At 41.0% G+C, this 27,407-nt stretch overlaps 1 protein-coding gene across 2 annotated transcripts in view; it reads right to left on the bottom strand.

Annotated features, from left to right (window-relative positions):
• Positions 1-273: 273 nt before the first annotated feature.
• Positions 274-27,407, bottom strand: part of LOC128651795 (P2X purinoceptor 7) — a 45,441-nt gene continuing 18,307 nt past the window's right edge. Inside the window, exons 3-5 of one of the 2 annotated variants that reach the window (XM_053704779.1) lie at positions 25,373-25,441; positions 24,333-24,718; positions 274-1,150 (exon numbers count right to left, since the gene is read on the bottom strand). In XM_053704779.1, the coding sequence (XP_053560754.1) occupies positions 958-1,150; positions 24,333-24,712 (573 nt within the window). In that variant the 5' untranslated portion in view covers positions 24,713-24,718; positions 25,373-25,441 and the 3' untranslated portion in view covers positions 274-957. The remainder of the gene's footprint in view (positions 1,151-24,332; positions 24,719-25,372; positions 25,442-27,407) is intronic. The other variant, XM_053704778.1, reaches the window with a different exon arrangement.

Here is a 27,407-nt window from a genome sequence, read left to right as displayed (position 1 = left end):
TAAAAAGTGTATTAATATAACTGTGTTGGTTATGCAAAACTAGGGAATGAGTAATAAAGGGATTATCTATTTTTTAAAACAATAAATATTCTGGTGTAGACTGTCCCTTTAAGTACTAGCAAACAGTCTGCAGTTTTACACCTTTTTTATTTAGCATGTTCACTTCTGCATTGTCTCAAGTTGTCAATCAAGATCAGTAACGCCTCTGTGGGTGGTGGAAGGTCTGCTTTGAAAACAGAGCTTGTTGAGGGAATTCAGAAATCTACTATAAAATAAGTTAAAATAAGTTTTTATTATAAAATCATTACATCTGTGTGATCACTTACATATATTTAAACTATACAACATTTAAAATTAATACCAAAATCAGCTATTTACTGGTCCTTTAAAGGGATAGTAAAGTCAAATTTAAACTTTTGTAATTCATAGAAGAAAACATAGAAACTTTGATTTTAACAGCAGATAAGAACCATAGGCTCATCAAGTCTGCTCACATTTCCTGTAAAGTATAAGCTTAATTAGTGTGTATGATAGCCTTATGCCTACCCCACGCATTCTTAAAGTCCCCCACAGTGTTCGACAGAGCATTACATTTTAAACAGCTTTCCAATTTACTTAGAGAGACCAAAAGGAAAACTGACCTCTCTATGGAGTGTGGGAGAAAGTACACGTTTTGCACACAATCAAGAAGTGTTTAATGTCCTTTTTTAATTCTTCTTTTACTGTTTATTTTCATTCCTCATAATGTAAACAATGTACAATTTCAAAGTTTAATTATCAAATGTTATATTGTTGTATAATATAAAATTATTTTGAAATTGTATTATAATAGAGCTATACAAAACACACAACACTAAATATATAAAAGTAGATATTAGAAAATGTAACAATGAAACTCATAACTATAAAAAAAATGTAAGAAAACAAATAAATATACAAACAATGCTGACAAAGACATTATTCATGGATCATATAGGCTGCATTACCATCACATTCTACAGTGTGGAATCCAACATTTATGTCGTCCTGTGCAGGGTACTGTGAACGAACTGCTTTTACCAAGCAAGATGGAATAGGTCTTTGATCTGTCGGCCCAATACACTTATAGATCCACATAGTGAACTTCCGATAAGCAATCCTGCGAAGGTCCCTAAGGAGGGAAAAAAATATATAGCAAGTATAAAGTTTAGAAATTATATTGCATGTATTGCCAATGAAGAAAATGTCATGTATAAAAATAAATAAAATTGTAAACATTTTATACTTGTTACATTAAAGTGACATTTTTAAAAATGTATGCATCAGGAATTATTAACTGCATTGTAAAAAATCTGAATACAAAATTAATGTTTTAAAATAATGTCATTTTATTAGAAAAATATGCACTTTTTGCAAGCCCAGGGCACACCCAATAGAAAGGCTCTTGAATATTATTGATCTTCCTTTATTTACTGTGACCAATCAAGGACAGATATAAAAATCCCCTGTACCTATTAGCCAATCAATGAGCAGCACAAATGACTGTCAGATCTGCATTCCAAAGAATACACTACAGTCTCTCTGGGGGTGGAAATGTTCCAGTTGAAATTACAGTGAAAGCAAGGAAAATAAATAATGAAAATGCATTGCAAAGTATTTTTAATTAAGCATTTTATGGGGAATGAGATAAAGTTTAACCCCTTAAGGACCGGGCAGCTCAGAATAAGACTTCTCAAAAAAGACCAGAGCATTTTTACCATCACTGCATTTAAACAGAAATAGAGCCTTTTTTTTTTAATTTACCTATAGAGACTATATTTTTTTTTTAGTTGACAACCCAAAGTATTGATCTAGGCCCATTTTGGTATATTTCATGCCACCATTTTACCGCCAAATGCGATCAAATTAAAAAAACGTTAACTTTATCACAAACTTTGGGTTTCTCACTGAAATTATTTACATACCGCTTGTGCAATTATCGCACAAATTATTGTAAAAGCTTCTCTGGGATCCCCATTGTTCAGAAATAGACAAGCTTTTTGGTAATTGGAAGGCCGCTAATTGCAGCTGCGCGCCACACTTATTATTACCAGCAGTTTAAGGGGTTAATTAGGTAGCTTGTAAGGTTAATTTTAGCTTTAGTATAGAGGTTACGCTCCCCAACTGAGTCTTCTCACCCCTTGTTCTCTCTCAAACAGCTCTCTTCCCTCCCCCACTGTTCACTCACATCTTAGGTACTGGCAGACAGTCTGCCAGTATGCAGTTTTACATTTAAAAAAAAAAATATATTATTATTTTCCTTAGTGTAGGATTGCCCCCTTACCTTTCCACCTATCTGATCCCTCCCAAAAAGCTCTAACCCTCACGCTTCAAATTAATTCCCGCCATCTTAGGTACTGGCAGCTGTCTGCCAGTAACCAATTATCTATCAATTTTTTTAATTTCATTTAACCCCTTAACGACCAAAGACATGTCAGGTACGTCCTCCAAAAAACGCCTGTTAACGACCATGGACGTACCTGGCACGTCCTCGCTGCAATACCTTGATATTGCGATCGCTTCCAGCCGCTCTCAGGGTACTGCAGTGATGCCTCGATATTGAGGCATCGTGAAATACCTTCCAGGCAGTAACCGATGCAGAGAGGTCGTCTGCATCGGCCAGCGATGGTGCCGACTGTTGGTGGCATGGGAGGGTTAGGAGGGAGGTGGGTGGCCCATCGCTGGAGGGGTGGGAGGGACCGCTACGCTACAGAAAAAAAAAAAATAATAATAATAATAATAATACAGTTAGTGAGTGGGAAGGAGGAAGGGGGGGTGTAATGAGGGGGGCACCTACACTACAGAAAAAATGTTTTATTCATTTTAAAAATAAATAAGATTATAGGAAACTGGGTACTGGCAGAATCAGCGAGGCTAGGGGGATCCTATACTGCAGAAAATACATATTTTATTATTATTATTTTTAAAAAAGCCTTTTATTTTACTACTAGCAGACTTTCTGCCAGTACTTAAGATGGGGGTGACCATTGTGGGGGTGGGGAGGAAAGAGAGCTGTTTGAGAGGGATCAGGATGTGTCAGGTGGGAGGGTAATCTATACACTAAATCTATACACTAAAGCTAAAATTAACCCTACAATCTACCTAATTAACCCCTTCACTGCTGGGCATAATACAAGTGTTGTGCGTAGCTGCATTTAGTGGCCTTCTAATTACCAAAAAGCAATGTCAAAGCCATATATATGTCTGCTATTTTTGAACAAAGGGGATCCCAGAGAAGCATTTACAACCATTTGTGCGATGATTGCACAAGCTCTTTGTAAATAATTTCAGTGAGAAACCTAAAGTTTGTGAAAAAAGTAAACTATTTTTTTTATTTGATCGAATTTGGCGGTGAAATGGTGGCATGAAATATACCAAAATGGGCCTAGATCAAAACTTTGGGTTGTCTACTAAAAAAAACCCCAAATTTATGCTTACCTGATAAATTTCTTTCTTTTGCGATGTACCGAGTCCACGGATTCATCCTTACTTGTGGGATATTATCCTTCCTAACAGGAAGTGGCAAAGAGAGCACCACAGCAGAGCTGTCTATTTAACTCCAGCCCCCAGTCATTCGACCAAAGGCCAAGGAAGAAAAGGAGAAACTATAAGGTGCAGAGGTGACTGAAGTTTTTAATAAAAAATACCATCTGTCTTGAATAGACAGAGAGGGCCGTGGACTCGGTACATCGCAAAAGAAAGAAATGTATCAGGTAAGCATAAATTTTGTTTTCTTTTGCATGATGTACCGAGTTCATGGATTCATCCTTACTTGTGGGATACCAATACCAAAGCTTTGGGACAAGGATGAAGGGAGGGACAAGACAGGAACCTAAACGGAAGGCACCACTGCAAAAGTATCAAATTTGTAAAATTTTTAAAAGGTATGGAGCGAAGACCAAGTCGCAGCCTTACAAATCTGTTCAACAGAAGCATCATTTTTAAAAGCCCATGTGGAAGCTACCGCTCTAGTAGAATGAGCTGTAATCCTTTCAGGAGGCTGCAGTCCAGCAGTCTCATAAGCCAAACGGATGATGCTTTTCAGCCAAAAGGAAAGAGAGGTAGCCGTAGCCTTTTGACCCCTACGCTTTCCAGAATAGACAACAAAGAAGGTGTTTGACGAAAATCTTTGGTTGCCTGCAAATAAAACTTCAAAGCACGAACTACGTCCAAGTTGTGCAACAGACGTTCCTTCTTAGAAGAAGGATTAGGACACAGAGAAGGAACAACAATTTTCTGATTGATATTCCTGGTAGTAACAACCTTAGGTAGGAACCCAGGTTTGGTACGCAAAACCACCTTATCAGCATGGAAAACAAGATAAGGCGAGTCACATTGTAATGCAGATAGTTCAGAAACTCTTCAAGCTGAAGAGATAGCAACTAAGAACAAAACCTTCCAAGTTAAAATCTTAATATCTATGGAATGCATGGGTTCAAACGGAACCCCCTGAAGAACTTTAAGAACTAAATTTAGACTCCATGGCGGAGCAACAGGTTTAAACACAGGCTTAATTCTAGCTAAAGCCTGACAAAAAGCCTGAACGTCTGGAACATCTGCCAGACGCTTGTGCAACAGAATAGACAGAGCAGATATCTGTCCTTTTAGAGAACTAGCTGACAATCCTTTCTCCAATCCCTCTTGGAGAAAAGACAAAATCCTAGGAATCCTGATTCTACTCCAGGAGTAGCCTTTGGATTCGCACCAAAAAAGATATTTACGCCATATCTTATGATAGATTTTCCTGGTAACAGGGTTTCGAGCCTGAATCAAGGTATCTATGACCGACTCAGAGAAACCCCGCTTCGATAGAATCAAGCGTTCAATCTCCAAGCATTCAGTTGGAGATAAATTAGATTTGGATGCTTGAATGGACCTTGAATCAGAAGGTCCTGTCTCAGTGGCAGAGACCATGGTGGAAGAGATGACATGTCCACCAGGTCTGCATACCAAGTCCTGCGTGGCCACGCAGGCGCTATCAAAATCACTGATGCGCTCTCCTGTTTGATTCTGGCAATCAGACGTGGAAGGAGAGGGAAAGGTGGAAACACATAAGCCAGGATGAACGACGAGGGTACTGCTAGAGCATCTATCAGTACTGCCTGAGGATCCCTTGACCTGGATCCGTAACAAGAAAGTTTGGCGTTCTGACGAGGCGCCATCAGATAAAATTCTGGTGTGCCCCATAGCTGAACCAGTTGAGCAAACACCTCCAGATGGAGTTCCCACTCCCCCCGATGAAAAGTCTGACGACTTAGAAAATCTGCCTCCCAGTTCTCTACCCCTGGGATATAGATCGCTGACAGATGGCAAGAGTGAGCCTCTGCCCAACGGATTATTCTTGAAACTTCTATCATCGCTAAGGAACTCCTTGTTCCCCCCTGATGATTGATATAAGCCACAGTCGTGATGTTGTCCGACTGAAATCTGATGAATATGGCCGAAGCCAGCTGAGGCCATGCCTGAAGAGCATTGAATATCGCTCTTAATTCCAGAATATTTATCGGTAGGAGGGCCTCCTCCCGAGTCCACAAACCCTGTGCTTTCAGGGAATTCCAGACTGCACCCCAGCCCAAAAGGCTGGCGTCTGTCATCACTATAACCCAATCTGGCCTGCGGAAACACATTCCCTGGGACAGATGATCCTATGACAACCACCAAAGAAGAGAGTCTCTGGTCTCTTGATCCAGATTTATCTGAGGAGATAAATCCGCATAATCCCCATTCCGCTGATTGAGCATGCATAGTTGCAGTGGTCTGAGATGCAAGCGAGCAAACGGAACTATGTCCATTGCTGCTACCATTAGACCGATTACCTCCATACACTGAGCCACTGACGGCCGAGGAATGGAATGAAGAGCTTGGCAGGTGGACAACATCTTTGATTTCCTGACATCCATCAGAAATATTTTCATGTCCACCGAGTCTATCAGAGTCCCTAGAAATGAAACTCTTGTGAGGGGGGAAAGAGAACTCTTTTTTACCTTCACCTTCCACCCGTGAGATCTTAGAAAGGCCAACACTAAGTCCGTGTGAGACTTGGCTAGTTGGAAATTCGACGCTTGAATTAGAATGTCGTCTAGATAAGGCGCCACTGCTATGCCCCGCGGCCTTAGAACCGCCATAAGGGACCCTAGCACCTTTGTGAAGATTTGTGGCGCCGTGGCCAACCCGAAGGGAAGAGCCACAAACTGGTAATGCTTGTCAAGAAAGGCAAACCTGAGGAATTGGTGATGATCTTTGTGGATAGGAATGTGTAGATACGCATCCTTTAAGTCCACAGTGGTCATATATTGACCCTCCTGGATCATTGGTAAAATAGTCCGAATGGTCTCCATCTTGAAAGATGGGACTTTTAGAAATTGGTTTAGGATCTTGAGATCTAGAATTGGTCTGAAAGTTCCCTCTTTTTTGGGAACCACAAACAGATTTGAGTAGAACCCCTGCCCCTGTTCTGCTTTCGGGACTGGGCAGATCACTCCCATGGTAAAAAGGTCTTCTACACACTGTAAGAACGCCTCTCTTTTTGTTGGGTTTACAGACAATTGAGAAAGATGGAACCTCCCCCTTGGAGGAGAATCCTTGAAATCTAGAAGATATCCCTGGGTAACGATTTCTACTGCCCAGGAATCCTGAACGTCTCTTGCCCAGGCCTGAGCAAAGAGAGAGAGTCTGCCCCCTACTAGATACGTTCCCGGATCGGGGGCTACCCCTTCATGCTGTCTTAGTGGCAGCAGCAGGCTTTTTGGCATGTTTACCCTTGTCCCAAGCCTGATTAGGTCTCCAAGTTGGCTTGGATTGAGAAAAGTTCCCTTCTTGCTTTGCAGCAGAGGAAGAGGAAGTGGGACCACTCTTGAAGTTTCGAAAGGAACGAAAATTATTTTGTTTGGTCCTTGTCTTATTTGACTTATCCTGAGAGAGGGCATGACCCTTCCCCCCAGTGATGTCTGAAATGATCTCTTTCAGTGCAGGCCCGAATAGGGTCTTACCCTTGAAAGGGATGGTCAACAGCTTAGATTTAGATGACACATCAGCTGACCAGGACTTAAGCCATAACGCTCTACGCGCTAAAATGGCAAAACCTGAATTCTTTGCCACTAACTTAGCAAGATGAAAAGCGGCGTCTGTCATAAAAGAATTAGCTAGCTTAAGAGCCTTAATTCTATCCAGAATATCATCTAGTGGGGTCTCCATCTGAAGAGCCTCTTCTAGAGCCTCAAACCAAAAGGCAGCTGCAGTGGTTATAGGAACAATGCATGCTATAGGTTGAAGAAGAAAACCTTGATGAACAAAAAATTTCTTTAGGAGACCCTCTAATTTTTTATTCATAGGATCAATGAAAGCACAACTTTCTTCAATAGGTATAGTTGTACGCTTAGCCAGAGTAGAAATAGCTCCCTCCACCTTAGAGACCGTCTGCCATGAGTCCTTAATGGTGTCAGATATGGGAAACAATTTCTTAAAAACAGGAGGGGGAGCGAACGGAATACCTGGTCTATCCCACTCCTTAGTAACAATGTCCGAAATCCTCTTAGGGACCGGAAAAACATCAGTGTAAACGGGAACCTCTAAATATTTGTCCATTTTACACAATTTCTCTGGAACTACAATAGGGTCACAATCATCCAGAGTCGCTAAAACCTCCCTGAGCAATAAGCGGAGGTGCTCTAGCTTAAATTTAAAGGCCGTCATATCTGAGTCTGTCTGAGGGAACATCTTTCCTGAATCAGAAAACTCTCCCTCAGACAGCAAATCCCTCACCCCTACTTCTGAACATTGTGAGGGTACATCGGATACGGCTACTAAAGCGTCAGAAGGCTCAGCATTTGATCTTAACCCAGAGCTACTGCGCTTCCCTTGCAACCCTGGCAGCTTAGATAAAACCTCTGTGAGGGTAGTATTCATAACTGAAGCCATATCTTGCAAGGTGAAAGAATTAGACGCACTAGAAGTACTTGGCGTCACTTGTGCGGGCGTTACTGGTTGTGACACTTGGGGAGAACTAGATGGCAAAACCTGATTTCCTTCTGTCTGAGAATCATCTAATGCCAAACTTTTATAAGTCAAAATATACTGTTTGCAATTTATAGACATATCAGTACAAGTGGGACACATTCTAAGAGGGGGTTCCACAATGGCTTCTAAACAAATTGAACAATGAGTTTCCTCAATGTCAGACATGTTTAACAGGCTAGTAATGAGGCAAGCAAGCTTGGAAAACAACTTTATTTAATGAAAATAACACAATTTGCAAAAACGGTACTGTGCCTTTAAGAGAAAAAAACAGAATTTATGCTTACCTGACAAATTACTTTCTCCAACGGTGTGTCCGGTCCACGGCGTCATCCATTACTTGTGGGAAATGTTCTCCCCCACAGGGAAAGGCAAGGAGAGCACACAGCAAGAGCTGTCCATATAGCTCCCCCTCTGGCTCCGCCCCCCAGTCATTCGACCGACGGTTAGGAGAAAAAGGAGAAACTATAGGGTGCCGTGGTGACTGTAGTGTATAAAGAAAAAAAATTTCAACCTGATTAAAAAAACCAGGGCGGGCCGTGGATCGGACACACCGTTGGAGAAAGTAATTTATCAGGTAAGCATAAATTCTGTTTTCTCCAAAATTGGTGTGTCCGGTCCACGGCGTCATCCATTACTTGTGGGAACCAATACCAAAGCTTTAGGACACGGATGAAGGGAGGGAGCAAATCAGGTTACCTAAACAGAAGGCACCACGGCTTGCAAAACCTTTCTCCCAAAAACAGCCTCCGAAGAAGCAAAAATATCAAATTTGTAGAATTTGGCAAAAGTGTGCAGAGAAGACCAAGTCGCTGCCTTACATATCTGGTCAACAGAAGCCTCGTTCTTATAGGCCCATGTGGAAGCCACAGCCCTAGTAGAGTGAGCTGTGATACGGTCAGGAGGCTGCCGTCCGGCAGTCTCATAAGCCAAGCGGATAATGCTTTTCAGCCAGAAAGAGAGAGAGGTAGCAGTAGCTTTTTGACCTCTCCTCTTACCAGAGTAAACGACAAACAAGGATGAGGTTTGTCTAAAATCTTTTGTTGCTTCTAAATAGAACTTTAAAGCACGAACAACATCTAAATTGTGTAATAAACGTTCCTTCTTTGAAACTGGATTCGGACACAAAGAAGGAACAACTATTTCCTGGTTGATGTTCTCGTTGGAAACAACTTTTGGAAGAAAACCAGGCTTAGTACGCAAAACAACCTTATCTGAATGGAATACCAGATAGGGTGGATCACACTGCAAAGCAGATAATTCAGAAACTCTTCTAGCAGAAGAAATAGCAACCAAAAACAGAACTTTCCAAGATAGTAACTTAATATCTATGGAATGTAAAGGTTCAAACGGAACCCCTTGAAGAACTGAAAGAACTAAATTTAGACTCCAAGGAGGAGTCATGGGTCTGTAAACAGGCTTGATTCTAACCAAAGCCTGAACAAAAGCTTGTACATCTGGCAAAGCTGCCAGTCATTTGTGCAACAAGACGGATAATGCAGAAATCTGTCCTTTTAGAGAACTAGCTGACAATCCTTTATCCAAACCTTCTTGGAGAAAGGAGAGAATCTTTGGAATTTTAATCTTACTCCAGGAGAATCCTTTGGATTCACACCAACAGATATATTTTTTCCATATTTTATGGTAAATCCTTCTAGTCACAGGTTTTCTGGCTTGGACCAGAGTATCAATCACAGAATTTGAAAACCCACGCTTGGATAAAATGAAGCGTTCAATTTCCAAGCAGTCAGCTGCAGAGAAACTAGATTGGGATGTTCGAATGGACCTTGTACTAGAAGGTCCTGTCTCAAAGGTAGCTTCCATGGTGGAGCCGATGACATATTCACCAGGTCTGCATACCAAGTCCTGCGTGGCCACGCAGGAGCTATCAGAATCACTGAGGCCTTCTCCTGTTTGATCCTGGCTATGAGCCTGGGGAGGAGAGGAAACGGTGGAAACACATATGCTAGGTTGAACGACCAAGGCGCCACTAATGTATCCACTAGAGTCACCTTGGGATCCCTGAATCTGGACCCGTAGCAAGGAATCTTGAAGTTCCGACGAGACGCCATTAGATCCATGTCTGGAATGCCCCATAATTGGGTTAACTGAACAAAGACCTCCGGATGGAGTTCCCACTCCCCCGGATGGAAAGTCTGACGACTCAAATAGTCCGCCTCCCAGTTGTCTACTCCTGGGATGTGAATAGCAGATAGATGGCAGGAGTGATTCTCTGCCCATTGGATTATCTTGGTTACTTCCTTCATCGCTAGGGAACTCTTTGTTCCCCCCTGATGATTGATGTACGCAACAGTCGTTATGTTGTCCGACTGAAATCTTATGAACCTGGCTTCCGCTAGCTGAGGCCAAGCCAGGAGCGCATTGAATATAGCTCTTAGTTCCAAAATGTTTATCGGGAGAAGCGACTCTTCCCGCGACCATAGGCCCTGAGCTTTCAGAGGGTCCCAGACTGCGCCCCACCCCAAGAGGCTGGCGTCTGTCGTGACGATGACCCACTCCGGTCTGCGGAAACTCATTCCCTGAGACAGGTGATCCTGGGTCAACCACCAGAGAAGTGAGTCCCTGGTTACCTGGTCTACTTGAATTTGGGGAGACAAGTCTGTATAGTCCCCATTCCACTGATTGAGCATGCACAGCTGTAATGGTCTTAGATGAATTCGAGCAAAAGGAACCACATCCATTGCTGCGACCATTAGTCCTATTACTTCCATGCATTGAGCTATGGAGGGTTGAGGAATAGAGTGAAGAACTCGACAAGCTTTTAGAAGCTTTGTCTTTCTGATGTCTGAGAAAGATCTTCATTTCCACAGAATCTATTATTGTTCCCAGAAAAGGAACCCTTGTGGACGGTGACAGTGAACTTTTTTCTATGTTCACTTTCCACCCGTGAGATCTGAGAAAAGCCAACACAATGTCTGTATGAGCCCTCGCTTTGGAAAGAGACGACGCTTGGATTAGGATGTCGTCTAGATAAGGTGCTACAACGATGCCCCTCGGTCTTAGGACCGCTAGAAGGGACCCTAGCACCTTTGTGAAAATTCTGGGAGCGGTGGCTAAACCGAATGGAAGAGCCACAAACTGGTAATGTTTGTCCAGAAAGGCGAACCTCAGGAACTGATGATGAGATTTGTGGATTGGGATATGCAGATACGCATCCTTCAGATCCACGGTAGTCAAAAATTGACCCTGCTGGATTGTTGGTAAGATTGTCCGAATGGTTTCCATCTTGAAGGATGGAACTCTGAGGAACTTGTTTAATATCTTTAAATCCAGAATTGGCCTGAAAGTTCCCTCTTTTTTGGGAACCACAGACAGGTTTGAGTAAAACCCTAGACCTTGTTCCCCGGAGGGGACTGGGTTTATCACTCCCATCTTTGATAGGTCTCTTACACAATGTAAGAATGCCTGTTTCTTTATCTGGTCTGAAGTTAAGCGAGACAGGTGGAACCTTCCCTTTGGAGGAAGTCCCTTGAATTCTAACAGGTATCCCTTGGAAACTATCTCTAGTGCCCAGGGATCCAGAACATCTCTTGCCCAAGCCTGAGCAAAGAGAGATAGTCTGCCCCCTACCAGATCCGGTCCCGGATTGGGAGCTACCCCTTCATGCTGTCTTGGTAGCAGCAGCAGGTTTCTTGGTTTGTTTACCCTTGTTCCAGCCTTGCATGGGCTTCCAAGCGGGTTTGGCTGGGCCGCGTTACCTTCTTGTCTAGCGGCAGTGGAGTTATTAGCCGGTCCGTTCCTGAAATTGCGAAAGGAACAAAAATTAGACTTGTTCTTAGCCTTAAAAGGCCTATCCTGTGGGAGGGCATGGCCCTTACCCCCAGTGATGTCTGAAATAATTTCCTTCAATTCCGGCCCAAAAAGGGTCTTACCCTTGAAAGGAATATTCAGTAACTTAGTCTTGGACGACACGTCTGCCGACCAGGATTTTAGCCAAAGCGCCCTCCGCGCTACTATAGCAAAACCTGAGTTTTTCGCCGCCAATTTCGTTATTTGAAAGGCGGCATCCAATATAAAGGAATTAGCTAACTTTAATGCGTGAATTCTGTCCATGACTTCTTCATAGGAAGTCTCTTTCTGGAGCGACCTTTCTAGTTCTTCTAACCAAAAGGACGCCGCTGAAGTGACAGTAATAACACACGTAGCTGGTTGAAGGATGAACCCTTGCTGAACAAAAATCTTTTTAAGCAATCCTTCCAATTTTTTATCCATAGGATCTTTGAAAGCGCAGCTGTCCTCTATAGGAATAGTTGTGCGCTTCGCTAGTGTTGAAACAGCTCCCTCAACCTTCGGGACCGTTTGCCATGCGTCCCTTCTAGGGTCTACTATGGGAAACATTTTCTTAAATATAGGAGGTGGGGCAAAGGGTACACCTGGCTTCTCCCACTCCTTTTCCACTATGTTCGCTACCCTCTTAGATATTGGAAAAGCGTTGTCGTGCACTGGGACCTCTAAAAATTTGTCCAATTTGCACAACTTCTCTGGTACTACCATGGAATCACAGTCATCCAGAGTAGCTAATACCTCCTTAAGCAAAGCGCGGAGATGTTCTAGCTTAAACTTAAATGCCACTAGATCAGGTTCTACCTGTTGAGAAATTTTTCTTGAGTCTGAAATTTCACCCTGAGACAGCCCTTCCCTCACAGCCAATTCCGATTGATGTGAGGGTAAAATAGATAAGGCATCGTCAGCGTCTGATTGTTCATCCTTTTTATCTGTATTTAAAACTGAACAATCACGCTTTCTCTGAAAAACTGGCAGTTTGGATAAAAGATTTGCTATAGAATTATCCACTACTGCTGATAATTGTTGCATAGAAATAAGCACTGGCGCGCTAGGTGTCGCCTGCGCGGGCAAAGCTGGTGTAGACACAGAAGGAGAGGATGTAGAGCTATCCCCACTACCTTCATTAGATAAATCATCTTGGGCAACATTATGAAAAATAACAGAGCTGTCCTGATTTTGTTTGGACGCTATGGCGCAATTATCACAAACACTTGAAGGGGGAACCACATTTGTCTCTATACACACAGAACATAGGTTATCTGATGGAACAGACATGTTAAACAGATTTAGGCAGGCAAACAATGCAATAAAAACGATTTTAAACAAAAACGTTCCCAAGTGTATGTGAGCTTATAAAATATTTCAAATGGTATAATATTGTAATAAAAACCAATCGATTTAGCCCCTAACAGTGTCTACCAGCATAAAAAACAAAAAGGGGAAGCCTGTTATCTTTTTTGCTGAGGTGAAAGACAAATGGCTTACCGTTTCCCTTGAGGGGAAAAATGACTGTCATCTAGCATTAGCCTGTGTTGTTAGAAGGAGACTAGTCATACCTGAAGCAGATGAGTCTGCAAACTGTTACCCCCAACTGAAGTTCTCTTGTTTCAACAGTCCTGCGTGGTAACAGTAATGGATTTTAGTTACTTGTGCTAAAATCATAGCCCTCTTAAACAGAAATCTTCATCACTCTTCTGTTATAGAGTAAATAGTACAAGCCAGCACTATTTTAAAATAACAAACTCTTGATAGAAGAATAAAAAACTACAACTAACACCACAAACTCCTTGCCATCCCCGTGGTAGATGCTACTTGTTCAGAGCGGCAAGGAGAATGACTGGGGGGCGGAGCCAGAGGGGGAGCTATATGGACAGCTCTTGCTGTGTGCTCTCCTTGCCTTTCCCTGTGGGGGAGAACATTTCCCACAAGTAATGGATGACGCCGTGGACCGGACACACCAATGTTGGAGAAAAGGCATATACAAACTGCAAAACAGGTTAAAATTGCTTCAAATTTTCCGAAATTTTAACAGTGTACCCACTAAGCTTTAGAAGGATTGCACCACAAGTAAATAAGCAATAAACCCCCAAATGAAAAAAACGGATTGATAAATGTCTAAAACCGGTAAAAACCCCTGTTAGCACCTTGCCGCCCTACCTGCCCTTAGGGAAAGACAATATGAGGTTAAAGCTTCGATTAGGCCCTCAGAAGAGTAACAGGACCTCTGGAGAAGTTGCTTGCTGCTTGACTGTATAACTAAATGCGCAACTGAGGCGCGAAAATAGGCCCCGCCCACCGCACTCGATGTTGCTTGGGCCTACACAAAATCTTCAAACCTTGTTTGTTATAAAAACCCCAAATAAGCCAAATGAACCCAATGTCCCATCAGAATAAAAAATGTTACTCCCAGAACACACAAACGTTTGCTCCAATCTCTCATATACAAACTGAGTGCCCAAAAAAATTTAGCTCTTAATGCAAGCTAGTAAAGCCTCTTATACCACTAGGATTACCCTTCCCCTAATAGAGATACTGTCAGCCTTTCTTAGTTAACACAGTCTCTGCAGAAAATATGACTGAACATACCTCATTGCTGTATAGCAAGAAACCGTTCCTCACACTGAAGTTTTCCTGTACTCCTCAGCTTCTGTGGGAACAGCAGTGGACCTTAGTTACAAATGCTAAGATCATAATCCTCCAGGCAGAAATCTTCATCTATGTCCTGCCTGAGAGTAAATAGTACAACACCGGTTCCATTTAAAAATAACAAACTCTTGATTGTAGATAAAATAAAACTAACAGTTTAACACCTCTTTCACTTTACCCTTCCTGCTTAGAGCCAGCAAAGAGAATGACTGGAGGGTGGAGTTAAGGGGGGAGCTATATAGACAGCTCTGCTGTGGTGCTCTCTTTGCCACTTCCTGTTAGGAAGGATAATATCCCACAAGTAAGGATGAATCCGTGGACTCAGTACATCATGCAAAAGAAATAACAAAATGTATGCTTACCTGATAAATTTCTTTCCGGATATGGAGAGTCCACAACGTCATTCAATTACTAGTGGGAATATCACTCCTGGCCAGCAGGAGGCGGCAAAGAGCACCACAGCAAAGCTGTTAAGTGTCACTCCCCTAACCATAATCCCCAGTCATTCGACCGAAGGGAAATGGAAAAGAAGTAGCACAAAAAGGTGTAGAGGTGCCTGAGGTTAGACAAAAATAACTGTCTTAATAAAGGGTTGGGTTGTGAAGTCTCCAAATCCGGAAATAAATAAATTTATCAGGTAAGCATACATTTTGTTTTCTTTCCTAAGATATGGAGAGTCCACAACGTCATTCAATTACTAGTAGGATCCAATACCCAAGCTAGAGGACACAGAATGAACAGGGAGGGAGAACAAGACAGGCAGACCTAAACCGAAGGCACCACCGCTTGAAGAAACTTTATCCCAATAGAGACCTCAGCAAAAGTATCACATTTGGAAAAATTATGCAGAGAGGACCAAGTTGCAGCCTTGCAAATCTGTTCCACAGAAGCATAAATTTTTAAAAGCCCAAGAAGAGGAGACAGCCCTAGAGGAATGAGCTGTAATTCTCTCAGGAGGCTGCTGTCCAGCAGTCTCATAAGCAAAACTAATCATACTTCTCAACCATAGGGAAAGAGAAGCAGAAGTAGCCTTCTGACCCTTACGATTTCCTGAGAAACAAACAGGGCAGAAGACTGGCGAAAATCATTAGTCACCTGCAGCTAGAATTTTATAGCACACACAACATCCAAGTTGTGCAACAGACGTTCTTCATGAGAAGAAGGATTGGGACAGAGAGAAGGAACAACCATTTCCGGATTAATATTTCTATTCAAAACCACTTTAGGAAGAACCCCCAATTTAGTACGAAGAACCGCCTTATCTGCATGAAAGATAATGTGAGGCGAATCACACTGCAAAGCCGAGAGTTCCAAAACTCTCTGAGCAGAAGAGATAGCAATAAGAAACAAAACCTTCTATGGAGTGCATTGGCTCAAACAGAGCCTGTGCAAAACTTTAAGAACAAGATTAAGTCTCCAAGGAGGAGAAACAGGTTTAAACACAGGCCTGATTCTGACCAGGGCCTGGCAAAAAGATTCAACATCTGGCACATCCGCCAGACGCTTGTGTAACAAAATAGATATTGCAGAAATCGGACCTTTCAGAGAACTGACTGACAACCCTTTCTCTAGACCTTCCTGGAAAAAAAGACAAAATACTAGGAATCCTGACCCTACTCCAAGAGTAGCCCTTAGATTCACACCAATAAAGGTATTTACGCCATACCTTATGGTACATTTTTCGAGTAACAGGCTTGCGAGCCTGGATCATTGTCTCAATGACCGACTCAGAAAATCCACGCTTAGACAGAACTAAACGTTAAATCTCCAAGCAGTCAGCTTCAGAGAAATGAGATTTGGATGGAGGAATGGACCCTGAGTTAGAAGGTCCTTCCTCAGAGGCAACCTCCAAGGTGGCCGAGATTACATTTTCACTAGGTCTGTATACCATGCAGGAGCTATTAGAATTACTGATGCTCTCTCTTGTTTGATACAAGCAATAACTCGTGGTAGGTGCGCAAATGGAGGAAACGGGTATGCTAGACCGAAATCCCAATGAACCGCCAGAGCATCTATCAGAGCGGCCTGAGGATGTCTTGACCTTGAGCCGTACCTTGGAAGCTTGGCGTTCTGCAGAGACACCATCAGATCCCACTCCGGTACCCCCCATTTGAGGATTAACCTGGAGAACAACTCCGGATGGTTAGCCCACTCCACGGGATGAAATGTCTGTCTGCTCAGGAAATCCGCTTCCCAGTTGTCCACTCCAGGAATGTTGATGGCAGACAGACAACAATTGTGATCTTCCGCCCACTGAATAATCCCTGCCACCTCCTTCATGGCTAAGGAACTCAGAGTTCCTCCCTGGTGGTTGATGTAAGCCACCGAGGTGATGTTGTCCGACTGAAACCTGATAAACTGGGCTAAAGACACTCACTGCCAAGAGAGCCCCCAGATCTTTTGAGAAAATTCTGGGAGCTGTGGCAAGGCCAACCGGAAGAGCCACAAACTGAAAGTGTTTGTCTAGAAAGCGAATGTCAGGACCTTGTGATGATCCCTGTGGATGGGAACATGACGTTATGCATCCTTCAGGTCTATGGTCAACATGAACTGACCCTCTTGGACCAAAGAAAGAATGGAACAAATGGTTTTCATTTTGAAGGACGGTACCCTGAGAAATTTGTTGAGACAATTTAGGTCTTAAGTGGGTTGAAAGGTTCCCTCTTTTTTGGAAACCACAAACAGATTTGAATAGAATCCTAGACCCTGTTCCCTTACTGGAACTGGAACAATCACTCCCAGGGAGGAAAGGTCCTGAACGCAGTTCAAGAATGCCTCTCTTTTTACCTGATCTGCAGATAATCTTGAGAGGTGGAATCTGCCCCTTCATACTGACTTAGACTCAGCTGAGGGTCTCTTTGATTGCTTCCCCTTATTCCAAGATTGATTGGGCTTCCAAGAAGACTTGGACTGTTCCTGCTTGGGAGAGGAAGACTTTTGACCTTTGAAGTTACGAAAGGAACGAAAATTACTTTGACATCCTTTAGGTCTGTTCTTCTTGTCTTGTAGTAGAAAAGATCCTTTTCTACCTGTAATATCAGAAATTATTTCTGCCAGACCAGGTCCAAACAAGGTCTTACCCTTGTAAGGAAGCGCCAGAAGCTTGGACTTGGAGGTAACATCAGCTAAGATTTTAGCCACAAAGCCCTGCGGGCTAAGACAGTGAAGCCAGACATCTTGGCTCCCAGTCTAATAGCTTGCATGTTAGCATCAGAAATAAAGGAATTGGCTAGTTTGAGAGCCTTAATCCTATCTTGGATCTCCTCCAACTGAGTCTCTACTAAAATTGATTCAGACAAGGCGTTGCACCAATAAGATGCCACACTTGCTACTGTGGCAATACAAACTGCAGGTTGCCATTGAAGACCTTGATGAACATACATCTTTTTCAAATAAGCCTCCAGTTTTTTGTCCATGTGTTCCTTAAAGGAGCAGCTATCCTCTATAGGGATTGTAGTTCTCTTAGCCAGAGTAGAAATAGCCCCTTCTACTTTAGGCACCGTGCACCATGAATCTTTAATGGAGTCAGCAACAGGAAACATCTTTTTAAAGGCGGGAGACGTCTGTGAAATACTCTTCATCACACGGTCTGGAACAGGAAACACTTCCACAGAGGAAGGAACATCATAGTATTTATTGAGTTTACTAGACTTCTTAGGGTTGACAACAATAGAAGTATTAGAGTCGTCCAAAGTAGCCAATACCTCATTTAACACGAAGGTGCTCAAGCTTAAATATGAAGTTTACTTCTTCAGTATCAGATGAAGGAATAATACTGTCCGAATCTGAGATTTCACCCTTAGAGACTACCGACGTATCCTCATCATCAGACTTATGAGGGAGGGCAACCTGCGTAGCAGTAGGTGGAACAAAAACCTTACTATCTGAATGTGTAATTTTCCTCTTGTGTTTTCCCAGCATAGGAAAAGCAGATAATGCTGCAGACACCGCAGAAGATACCTGTGCAGCAAAATCTGCAGGCAAATAAACTCCTCCAGGAGGCTGAGAGGAACTGCAGGGCACTGTATGCGACGCCATAGAGGCTTGGGACGTTTGAGGAGAAAGCTGTGGCATTGCCTGCACAGCATCATTCTGAGAGACATTGGGCTCAGAGGGCAACAATTTATCTTTAAATTGAAGTGTTCTAGCTAAGCATGCAGCACAGAATTGCATAGGCAAAACGATTTGTGCCTCAAGGGATAACAAGCATTTGTCAAAATACACAGTCTTGGTCCATGTCCATAATACTAAATAAAAAATTCCCCAAATTGTAGAAATTTTTTAAATACACAGTCACTTTAAGAATTTTTAATACCACAGCCTCTTAACGTTATGCAAAAATTCTTCAAAATAATAAACCAATCAGGCCCCCTACACCTCAGACAGGCTGAGGTGCCTTACCTTAAAGGGCCACTAAACCCACAATCTTTGTTTCATGATTCAGATAGAGAATACAAATTTAAACAACATTACAATTTACTTCTATTATTTGTTTTGCTTCATTTTTTAGATATCCTTAGTTGAAGAAAAAGCAATGCACGGGTGAGCCAATCACACAAGGCTTCTATGTGCAGAAACCAATCAGCAGCTATTGAGCATATCTAGATATGCTTTTCAGCAAATAATATCAAGATAATAAAAGAAATTGGATAATAGAAGTAAATTAGAAAGATGTTTAAAATTGATTTCTCTTTCTAAATCATGAAAGAAAAAATGTGGGTTTCATGCCCCTTTAACACTTATACAAAATTTGGCTTTCAGAAGTTTCTAAAACGATCATATAGTAGATTGACACTGAAGAGACTGAAATTCAATGACGCTGCTTCGCTCCGTGAATATCCAACAGCAGAGAGAAGTCACATGACTGGCAGAGAGAGGAAACTACGCAGCAAGTAAAGGCGCACGTTTCCCTTTGCCTACAACACCGTCAGTCAGTCTGTCAGTTAGCCTGTTCTAGCAAAGCAAGCAAAGAAAACCAACTTGCGAATTTTAAGTTTATACATAAATCCCTGTATAAAACATAAGCCACACACATACTAAAAGTATTTCAACAAAATTAGCCCAAAGAGGAAAAACGTCCCAATAAAGGGAAGATTAACCCCTAGTCTCAACCTACATAATGTACCTGCCCACTGCCAAAGAAAATCCTGTATAAAGGATTTTAAAAATGTCCCCATCTACTACATATGCCATATTATTCTGAAGTGCAAGTCTCCAAGACCTAGAAGACAAAAGCACTTACCTGCAGTCTAGTTGTCCGGCAGAAAGACAGCTCACAAGGCGTGAAAGGACACATACTCCTTACAGAGACCTGTAGAAAAGGAAAGAACAGAGTAACAAACTCTGGCTTTCTGTACTATGGGCAGCAAGGACTACCACACAACTTCCTAACTGCTTAAAAGCTACCACTACTCTACTGAAGAGATTGACGTGGAATCAGCTAAACCCAAATCCTTGCTTGCAGGGAAAAGTACCCGAAAAAGGAATTCATTTCTTCAGACACCAAACTTCACCTCCTCCATTGACAGAGGCAAAGAGAATGACTTGGGATTATGGGTAGGGGAGTGTTTTTTGGTGGTTGTAGATGTGTAACAGATTTTGGGGGGGGGGGTCAAAGTTAAAAAAAAAGTTTAGTTTTTTTCATTTTTTCATCATATTTTATATATATTTTTTTTACAGTAAATTATATTATGTAATGAAAACAATGGTATCCTTAGAAAGTTCATTTAATGGCGAGAAAAACGGTATATAATATGTGTGGGTACAGTAAATGAGAGAGGAAAATTACAGCTAAACACAAACACCGCAGAAATGTAAAAACAGCCCTGGTCCTTAACGGTAAGAAAATTGAAAAATGGTCTGGTCACTAAGGGGTTAATAAAACTTTTCTGTAGTGTAGCTGCCCCCCTATAATGCTCCCAAATCGATTTTCCACCCTCTAATACCCCCTCCACTATAAAAGGCCCCCCTTCTCCCTCCTTTTCCTTCCTCCCACTCACTGCTGCTCCAAAAAAAAAAAAAAAAAAAAAAAAAGACATTCTGTAGCGTAGCAGTCAAGCCCCCCTTGCGTGATGCGCCGCCAACCCGCTTCCCTTCTAACCCTCCCACACTACAAACGATCAGCACTACTGCTGCCCAATGTAGAGAGGGGCGCAGAGTGTCCGTATCTGCATCGGTACCTCTGCAAGTCTATTTCTGCACTGGGGCGTGCAGAAATAGCGCAAACTTGTTACTTTTAGTGAGATTGCGGCAGAGAGAGGCCCAGGACAGCAGCGTCGTACAGGATACAATGCTGGTCCTTAAAGGGACACTGAACAAACAAAAAAATATTTCATGATTCAGGTATACAATTTTAAACTAAAATAATGCCTATGATTAAGCACCACTAGGGGGCGCAAAACGCGCCAGGCTGTTTGTCCCTCTTGTCTGTGTGTCTGCCATCCGTATGGATTTTTTGTATTTTATGGAAGCCCAATAAAGGACTGTTTTTTATTGCATCTCACACCAGCAGTGCCTGCACTTTGTTATTCAGTACTATTGACAGTAAGTTGATCGCCCGCATCTATGGCACTTTGCTTTTTGAGCTTCTTGATTGGATAGCCTTTACCATTGTGGTTCAGGTCTAATGCAGCCGCACGCCATGGATTTCGTTTGTTTCTATACAATTTTAAACAACATTCCAATTTACTTCTATTATCTAATTTGCTTCATTGTTTAGATATCCTTTGCTGAAGATATAGCAATGCACATGGGTGAGCCAATCACACGAGACATCTATGTGCAGCCACCAAAAAGCAGCTACTGAGCTACTCTAGATATACTTTCAGCAAAGGCAAGAGAACAAAGCAAAATTAGATAATAGAAGTAAAATAGAAAGTTGTTCAAAATTGTATGCTCTTTCTAAATCATGAAAAAATATGTGGGTTCAATGTCCCTTTAAAGGGACAGTCAACACCAGAATTTTCTTTCCCTTTATTACCTATTCCCCAGTTTTGCATAACCAACACTGTTATAGAAATACATTTTTTACCTCTGTGATTACCTTGTAGCTATGCAAACTGCCCCCTTATTTCAGTTCTTTTGACAGACTTGCATTTTCGCCAATCAGTGCTCACCCCAGGGTAACTTCACGTGCATGAGCTCAATGTTATCTATATGAAACATTAACTAATGCCCTCTAGTGGTCAAAATGCATTCAGATTAGAGGCAATCTTCAAGGTCTAAGAAATTAGCATATGAACCTCCTAGGTTTAGCTTTCAACTAAGAATACCAAGAGAACAAAGCAAAATTGGTGATAAAAGTAAATTGTAAAGTTGTTTAAAATTACATTCCCTATTTAAATCATTAAAATGTTTTTTTTTGGACTTGACTGTCCCTTTAAGGGCTTAAAGAGACATACACTAGATTATTATTTGCATAAATGTTTTGTAGGTGATCCATTTATGTAGCCTATAAAGTTTTTTATATATATATATATATATATATATATATATATATATATATATATATATATATATATATATATAAAAAGTATAGTTTTTCTTATTTTTAAATAACATTGCGCTGATTTTCAGACTCCTAACCAAGCCCAAAGTTTTAAAGTATACTGATGTATTCCTACTACAACTTGCTTCTGTTTGTGTAAACAGTCTTTTCATATGCAGAAAAAGGGGGAGGGGGGAGTGTTTTTTTTTTGCTTTACACCCACTTTCAGTGAGTTTTCCTGCTAACATTTTTAACAGAGCTAAACTGGGACCTTCTAAGTATGTTTTTAAACGTTTTATACTGGATTTTTAGATCAGTATCTGGGCATATTATTCTTTACAGTAGTGCCTATTACATGCAGCTATATAACATTTGATGTATACTGTCCCTTTAAGGACCATCGTCGTACAGGGTACAGCACTGGTCTTTAAGGGGTTAATTTCCTTTAGCCATAAATCATATTTTTTTGCATCATATTTTTAATTATATTCTTAACATTTTGTGAATTTACCTTGACAACAAATCTCATCTAAACATGTAAAAATGTGAAGGAAAAGCCAATAACCAGAAGTATGATGTGCACAAGTAACTCTGGTATTTTAGTTCAAATGTAAAATCAAACGCGGTTACTTCACATTTTTCAGGCTAAAAAAAACCCTAAATGTTTAAATGCTGCTCTTTCGTATGACTAATACAGTGTCCCTTTAAAATGCCATTAAACAGTGTGAGACTTAGGGACATTGTACACTAGAATTTCCCTTTGCATAAATGTTTTGTAGATGATCCATTTATATAGCCCACCTGGGAGTGTTTTGTAAAAATGTATAGGTTTGCTTATTTTTAAATAAGATTGTGCTGATTTTCAGACTCCTAACCAAGCCCCAAAGTTTTAGATGTATACAGACTCCTGCTTGCTACTTTTTGTATAATGGGTCTTTTCATAAGCAGGGGAGGGAAGGAGGGGGAAGGATCTGCTCTCAGCCCCTTTTTCATTTGGTGTCCCAGACTAACCTCATCAACAGTGATAAACTGGAAACTAAGTAAGTTTTAAAAATATTTTATTCTGGATTTTTAGATCAGTATCTATGCATATTCTTCTTTATAGTAGTATCTATTACATGAGTTATATGAAAACCGGTATATACCCCCCCTTTATTTTGCCCCCTTTCCCTGTAATTTAAAGAGCCATAACATTAAAAAAAATGACATGCTTTAATTCATTATATAAAAGTGAGTGTTTTTATAAGCTTTTATTAAATGTTTATTGCTTTTATGCTACTTTCCGGACTGTGTGATTAAGCTTTTGGCCAAGAGTACCAACACAACATAGCTCTTGTGTCAATTTACAAACGGAGGCTGATGATTTGTGGGGATGGAGTTTGCAATAACCTTCAATGCAGTTTTAGGTAGAGATTTTATAACGGCAATCAAGGGAACAGGCTGTTATCTGGAGAACTTGTTACTTCCCTGAAGGTGACCGGAGTATAAGCTTGCTGGATGGTGCCTAATGGTCCAGTCTGCCAGACCTGCACTCCTTAGTACTCCCTGTATTGCGAGTAATTTTTATTCTGAGTGTTATGAGCTGCTTATTCTATTTTCATTATTTTATATGTCTAACCAAACTTTTCCTTTTCTTTTACTGAACTCTTCTCTGAAACTGCAGATATATTACTTCTGTATTTTCCAGCAATTCACTTATAACCTAATAAGCTACGTATCTGCATTTTTCTAACAACTTGCTTCTAACCTAATAAGTTACACATACATATAACTTTGTTTTGGCTTTTTCTCATAGATTGTTTTCTAAATGTCTTAAAATCAAGGCCTCTTTGTCTAGTATTATTTTTCCAACCCAATTAGTATCTGGCCAAATTCCAAGAAAGCATCTCTTACTAATTCTAACATAGAGAACCAGTTTTTTTAGCAACCACTAATCACGTGAGATTTATTGGCCAATCATTATCAGCCAATTAGCTCTCTGCTTTGTAAGTTACTGTAATAGTATAAAAATGCATGTATATGAAAATGTGTTAGTCTTGCGTTGCTGTGTTTTGTGCTGGGACACTGTTGCAACAGTGTAATAAAGATTACCTCTCCTGAGGTGAGCCCTTGATTGATAAATATCTGGTCTGGACCTCTTTATTACTGCACCTGAGGCGAGCGAGCTCACAACATGAGTATATATATTTACATCATTTGAAAGTACTGCACCATTTGAGGCGCCCTCTTTCTGTTTTGCATATTTAGAAATGTTGCTGCTTGTAAGCTTTCTATTTTTACAAAGTAAAATACACAAACGTAAGGCTATATATTATATACACATTCATTATGCATACAAACATTACACAGACTGGATACTTACATTTCTTGCAATGCATTAACACTAGGTAACCTTAGCTTCTTAAATCCTGAAGCATAACGGTGTAGCTCTTTTAAATGTGCTCTGTTCATCAGGTATGTCTGGACAAAATGTGCATCACATACACACAAATTCTCATTAGGTAAATGAGGATCAATATTTCTAATCTCTCTGCAACACACAGATTCTTCTTCTGTAGGCATTGCTATGCAGTTGGAGCAAGAACACCAATCATTCTTGCCTATTCTGGATGTAGATTGACTATCTGTCTCCAGTGCAGATTTTTCTGGTTCTTTAGTATCTTCAGTTGTGATAGGATCCCACATATGGATGCTTTTTGGGTCGATGGGCAATGGACGGCTGTGACGCTCTTTATCTAACATAGCACTCTGCAGGTGCAAGAAAAGAGAAAAAGTAAACAAAATGATACAACTGGTAATGTTAAAAGGCGGTTATAGTGGAAAAAAATTACATGCTGAAATTCCTGAGCGGATACGACCCAATCAACTACATCTGCTGACTGGGTGACCAGCAATGCTTTAAGGCTGTGACACACTGCAAGCGGAGCGGTGCGCAGCGTGTAGATGCGGCTGTGCGCGCTCAGTGTGTCCTGCCTTTTCATCTCTGAGCACTCTGCTGCGTCAGGTCGCGTAGCTGAGCGCTCAGAGATGAAATATCTGAACTTCAGAAGCGATGCGACGCGGAGCGAAGCAGCTGCTTCGCCTCGCGCCGCATCGCTTGCAGTGTGTCACAGCCTTTATGGTTCTCAAGAGGCACTTTATTAATGCGTTTAAATCCCTTACAGGGGATAAAGAAAATAGCATTGCAGAGCCACTAGTGTTAACATGACATGCTCTAATGAATTAGACATTACAATTTTTCCACTATAATGTCCCTTTAATAAAAAAAAAAGGGAGTTATCATGAAGATTTAAAAAGACAGTTAAGCCGAAATAAAACTTTCACTTTTCACAAAGAACATGCAATTTTAAACAACTTTCCAATTTACTTAATTATTTTTGTATCATTTGTTGAAAAACATACCTAGTAGACATGTGCATTCAACTATTTCTGGCTGATTCGAATGCCAAAGATGGCAGCTGCAAGCCGCATCTGGAAATGAGACGGATTTAGTCTTGTGCAGTGCAACACACTAGCCGGTGATTGGTGGTGCACATATATGCCTCTTGTCCTTAGCTTACTTTATGTGTTCAGCTAGCTCACAGTAGTGCCCTGCTGCTCCTTTAACAAAGGATACAGAGAGAATTAAGCAAATTTAAAAAATGGAAGTAAATTGGAAAGTTTACCCATCACAAGTACTGGTTAGTGAAGTTCTGCATCATCACACTGTGCACCGCCATCTTGGAGTTTAACTATTCTTGTACTGAGTGAGAGGTGCACATTCATAGATTAGCGACATTGTTGTCTTCGTAACAAGATGTATTATGCATTTCAGTTTAGTATGCAAAATACAGAGCAGGGGCTGTACATTTTTGCAGTGGCTGCATTTCTCTATAGTATTTGAAGGTCGTTTTATATTTGCTAATTAAAGGGACAGTCTACACCAGAAATGTTATTGTTTTAAAAGATAGATAATCCCTTTATTACCCATTCCCTAGTTTTGCATAACACACACAGTTATATTAATACAAGATAATCACAGAGGTTAAAAGTGTATCTAAGCCTTTGCAAACTGCCCCCTTATTTCAGTTCTTTTGACAGACATGCATTTTAGCCAATCAGTGCTGGCTCATAGGAACTCCACGTGCGTGAGCACAGTGTTATCTATATGACACACATGAACTAACACAATCTAGTGGTGAAAAACCGTCAAAATGCCCTGAGAGAAGAGTCGGCCTTCAAGGGTTTAGAAATTAGATTTATGAACCACCTAGGTTTAGCTTTTAAAGGGACAGTCTACACCAGAATTTGTATTGTTTAAAAAGATAGATAATCCCTTTATTACCCATTCCCCAGTTTTATATAACCAACACAGCTATATTAATATACTTTTTACCTCTGTGATTACCTTGTGTCTAAGCCTCTGCAGACTGCCCCCTTATCTCAGTGCTTTTGACAGACATGCAGTTTATAGAAATCAGTTTGAGCCTAGCTAGGTTTAGCTTTTGAAAAATACCACCATGGGAAAAAAAATCAAATTTAATGATAAAAGTTGATTGAATAGTTGTTTAAAATGTCATGCCCTATCTGAATCATGAAAGCTTAATTTTGAGTAGACTGTCCCTTTAACTAAGAATGCCAAGAGAACAAAGCAAAATTGGTGATAAAAGTAAATTGGAAAATTGTTTAAAATTACATGCCCTATCTGAATCATGAAAGTTTATTTTGGACTAGACTGTCCCTTTAACTTTTAAACTTTGTAAACAAACCAACAAAAATGTGAATCTTTTGCTTTCTATTGTGCAAGCTAACCCAAAGTGCAAGGTACAGATATCAAAAAGTCAGTACTGATCTGTGAAAGTGCACTGCTTCTGCCACAGGATGCAATTATATGTAGGTACCAAGATGGCTTCGCCCAGTATAAAGATGCAGAGCTTTATTAAATCCCTTTGAATGGGTTAAAAAAAGAGAACATCTTTGATGAGAGCTGATTAGTTTGTGTGATTGGAAACGTTACTTTAAAGGTGGGAAACACTTCCAACAGTTTACATTTACACTCTTCAATAACAATTTAGCAATGTCTTGTCAGCTGATTGATGCTTATGTCAGCCAATAAAAACAGAATTTATGCTTACCTGATAAATTACTTTCTCTTGCGGTGTATCCAGTCCACGGATTCATCCTTTACTTGTGGGATATTCTCATTCCCTATAGGAAGTGGCAAAGAGAGCACACAGCAGAGCTGTCCATATAGCTCCCCTCTAGCTCCACCCCCCAGTCATTCGACCAAAGGTTAGGAAGAAAAAGGAGAAACCATAGGGTGCAGTGGTGACTGTAGTTTAAATAAAAAATGTTTTTACCTGACTTAAATGCCAGGGCGGGCCGTGGACTGGATACACCGCAAGAGAAAGTAATTTATCAGGTAAGCATAAATTCTGTTTTCTCTTGCAAGGTGTAT

Source organism: Bombina bombina, chromosome 3 (assembly GCF_027579735.1).
Source record: "Bombina bombina isolate aBomBom1 chromosome 3, aBomBom1.pri, whole genome shotgun sequence".
Classification (NCBI taxonomy): Eukaryota; Metazoa; Chordata; class Amphibia; order Anura; family Bombinatoridae; genus Bombina; species Bombina bombina.
This window is presented reverse-complemented; position numbering and strand designations above follow the sequence as displayed.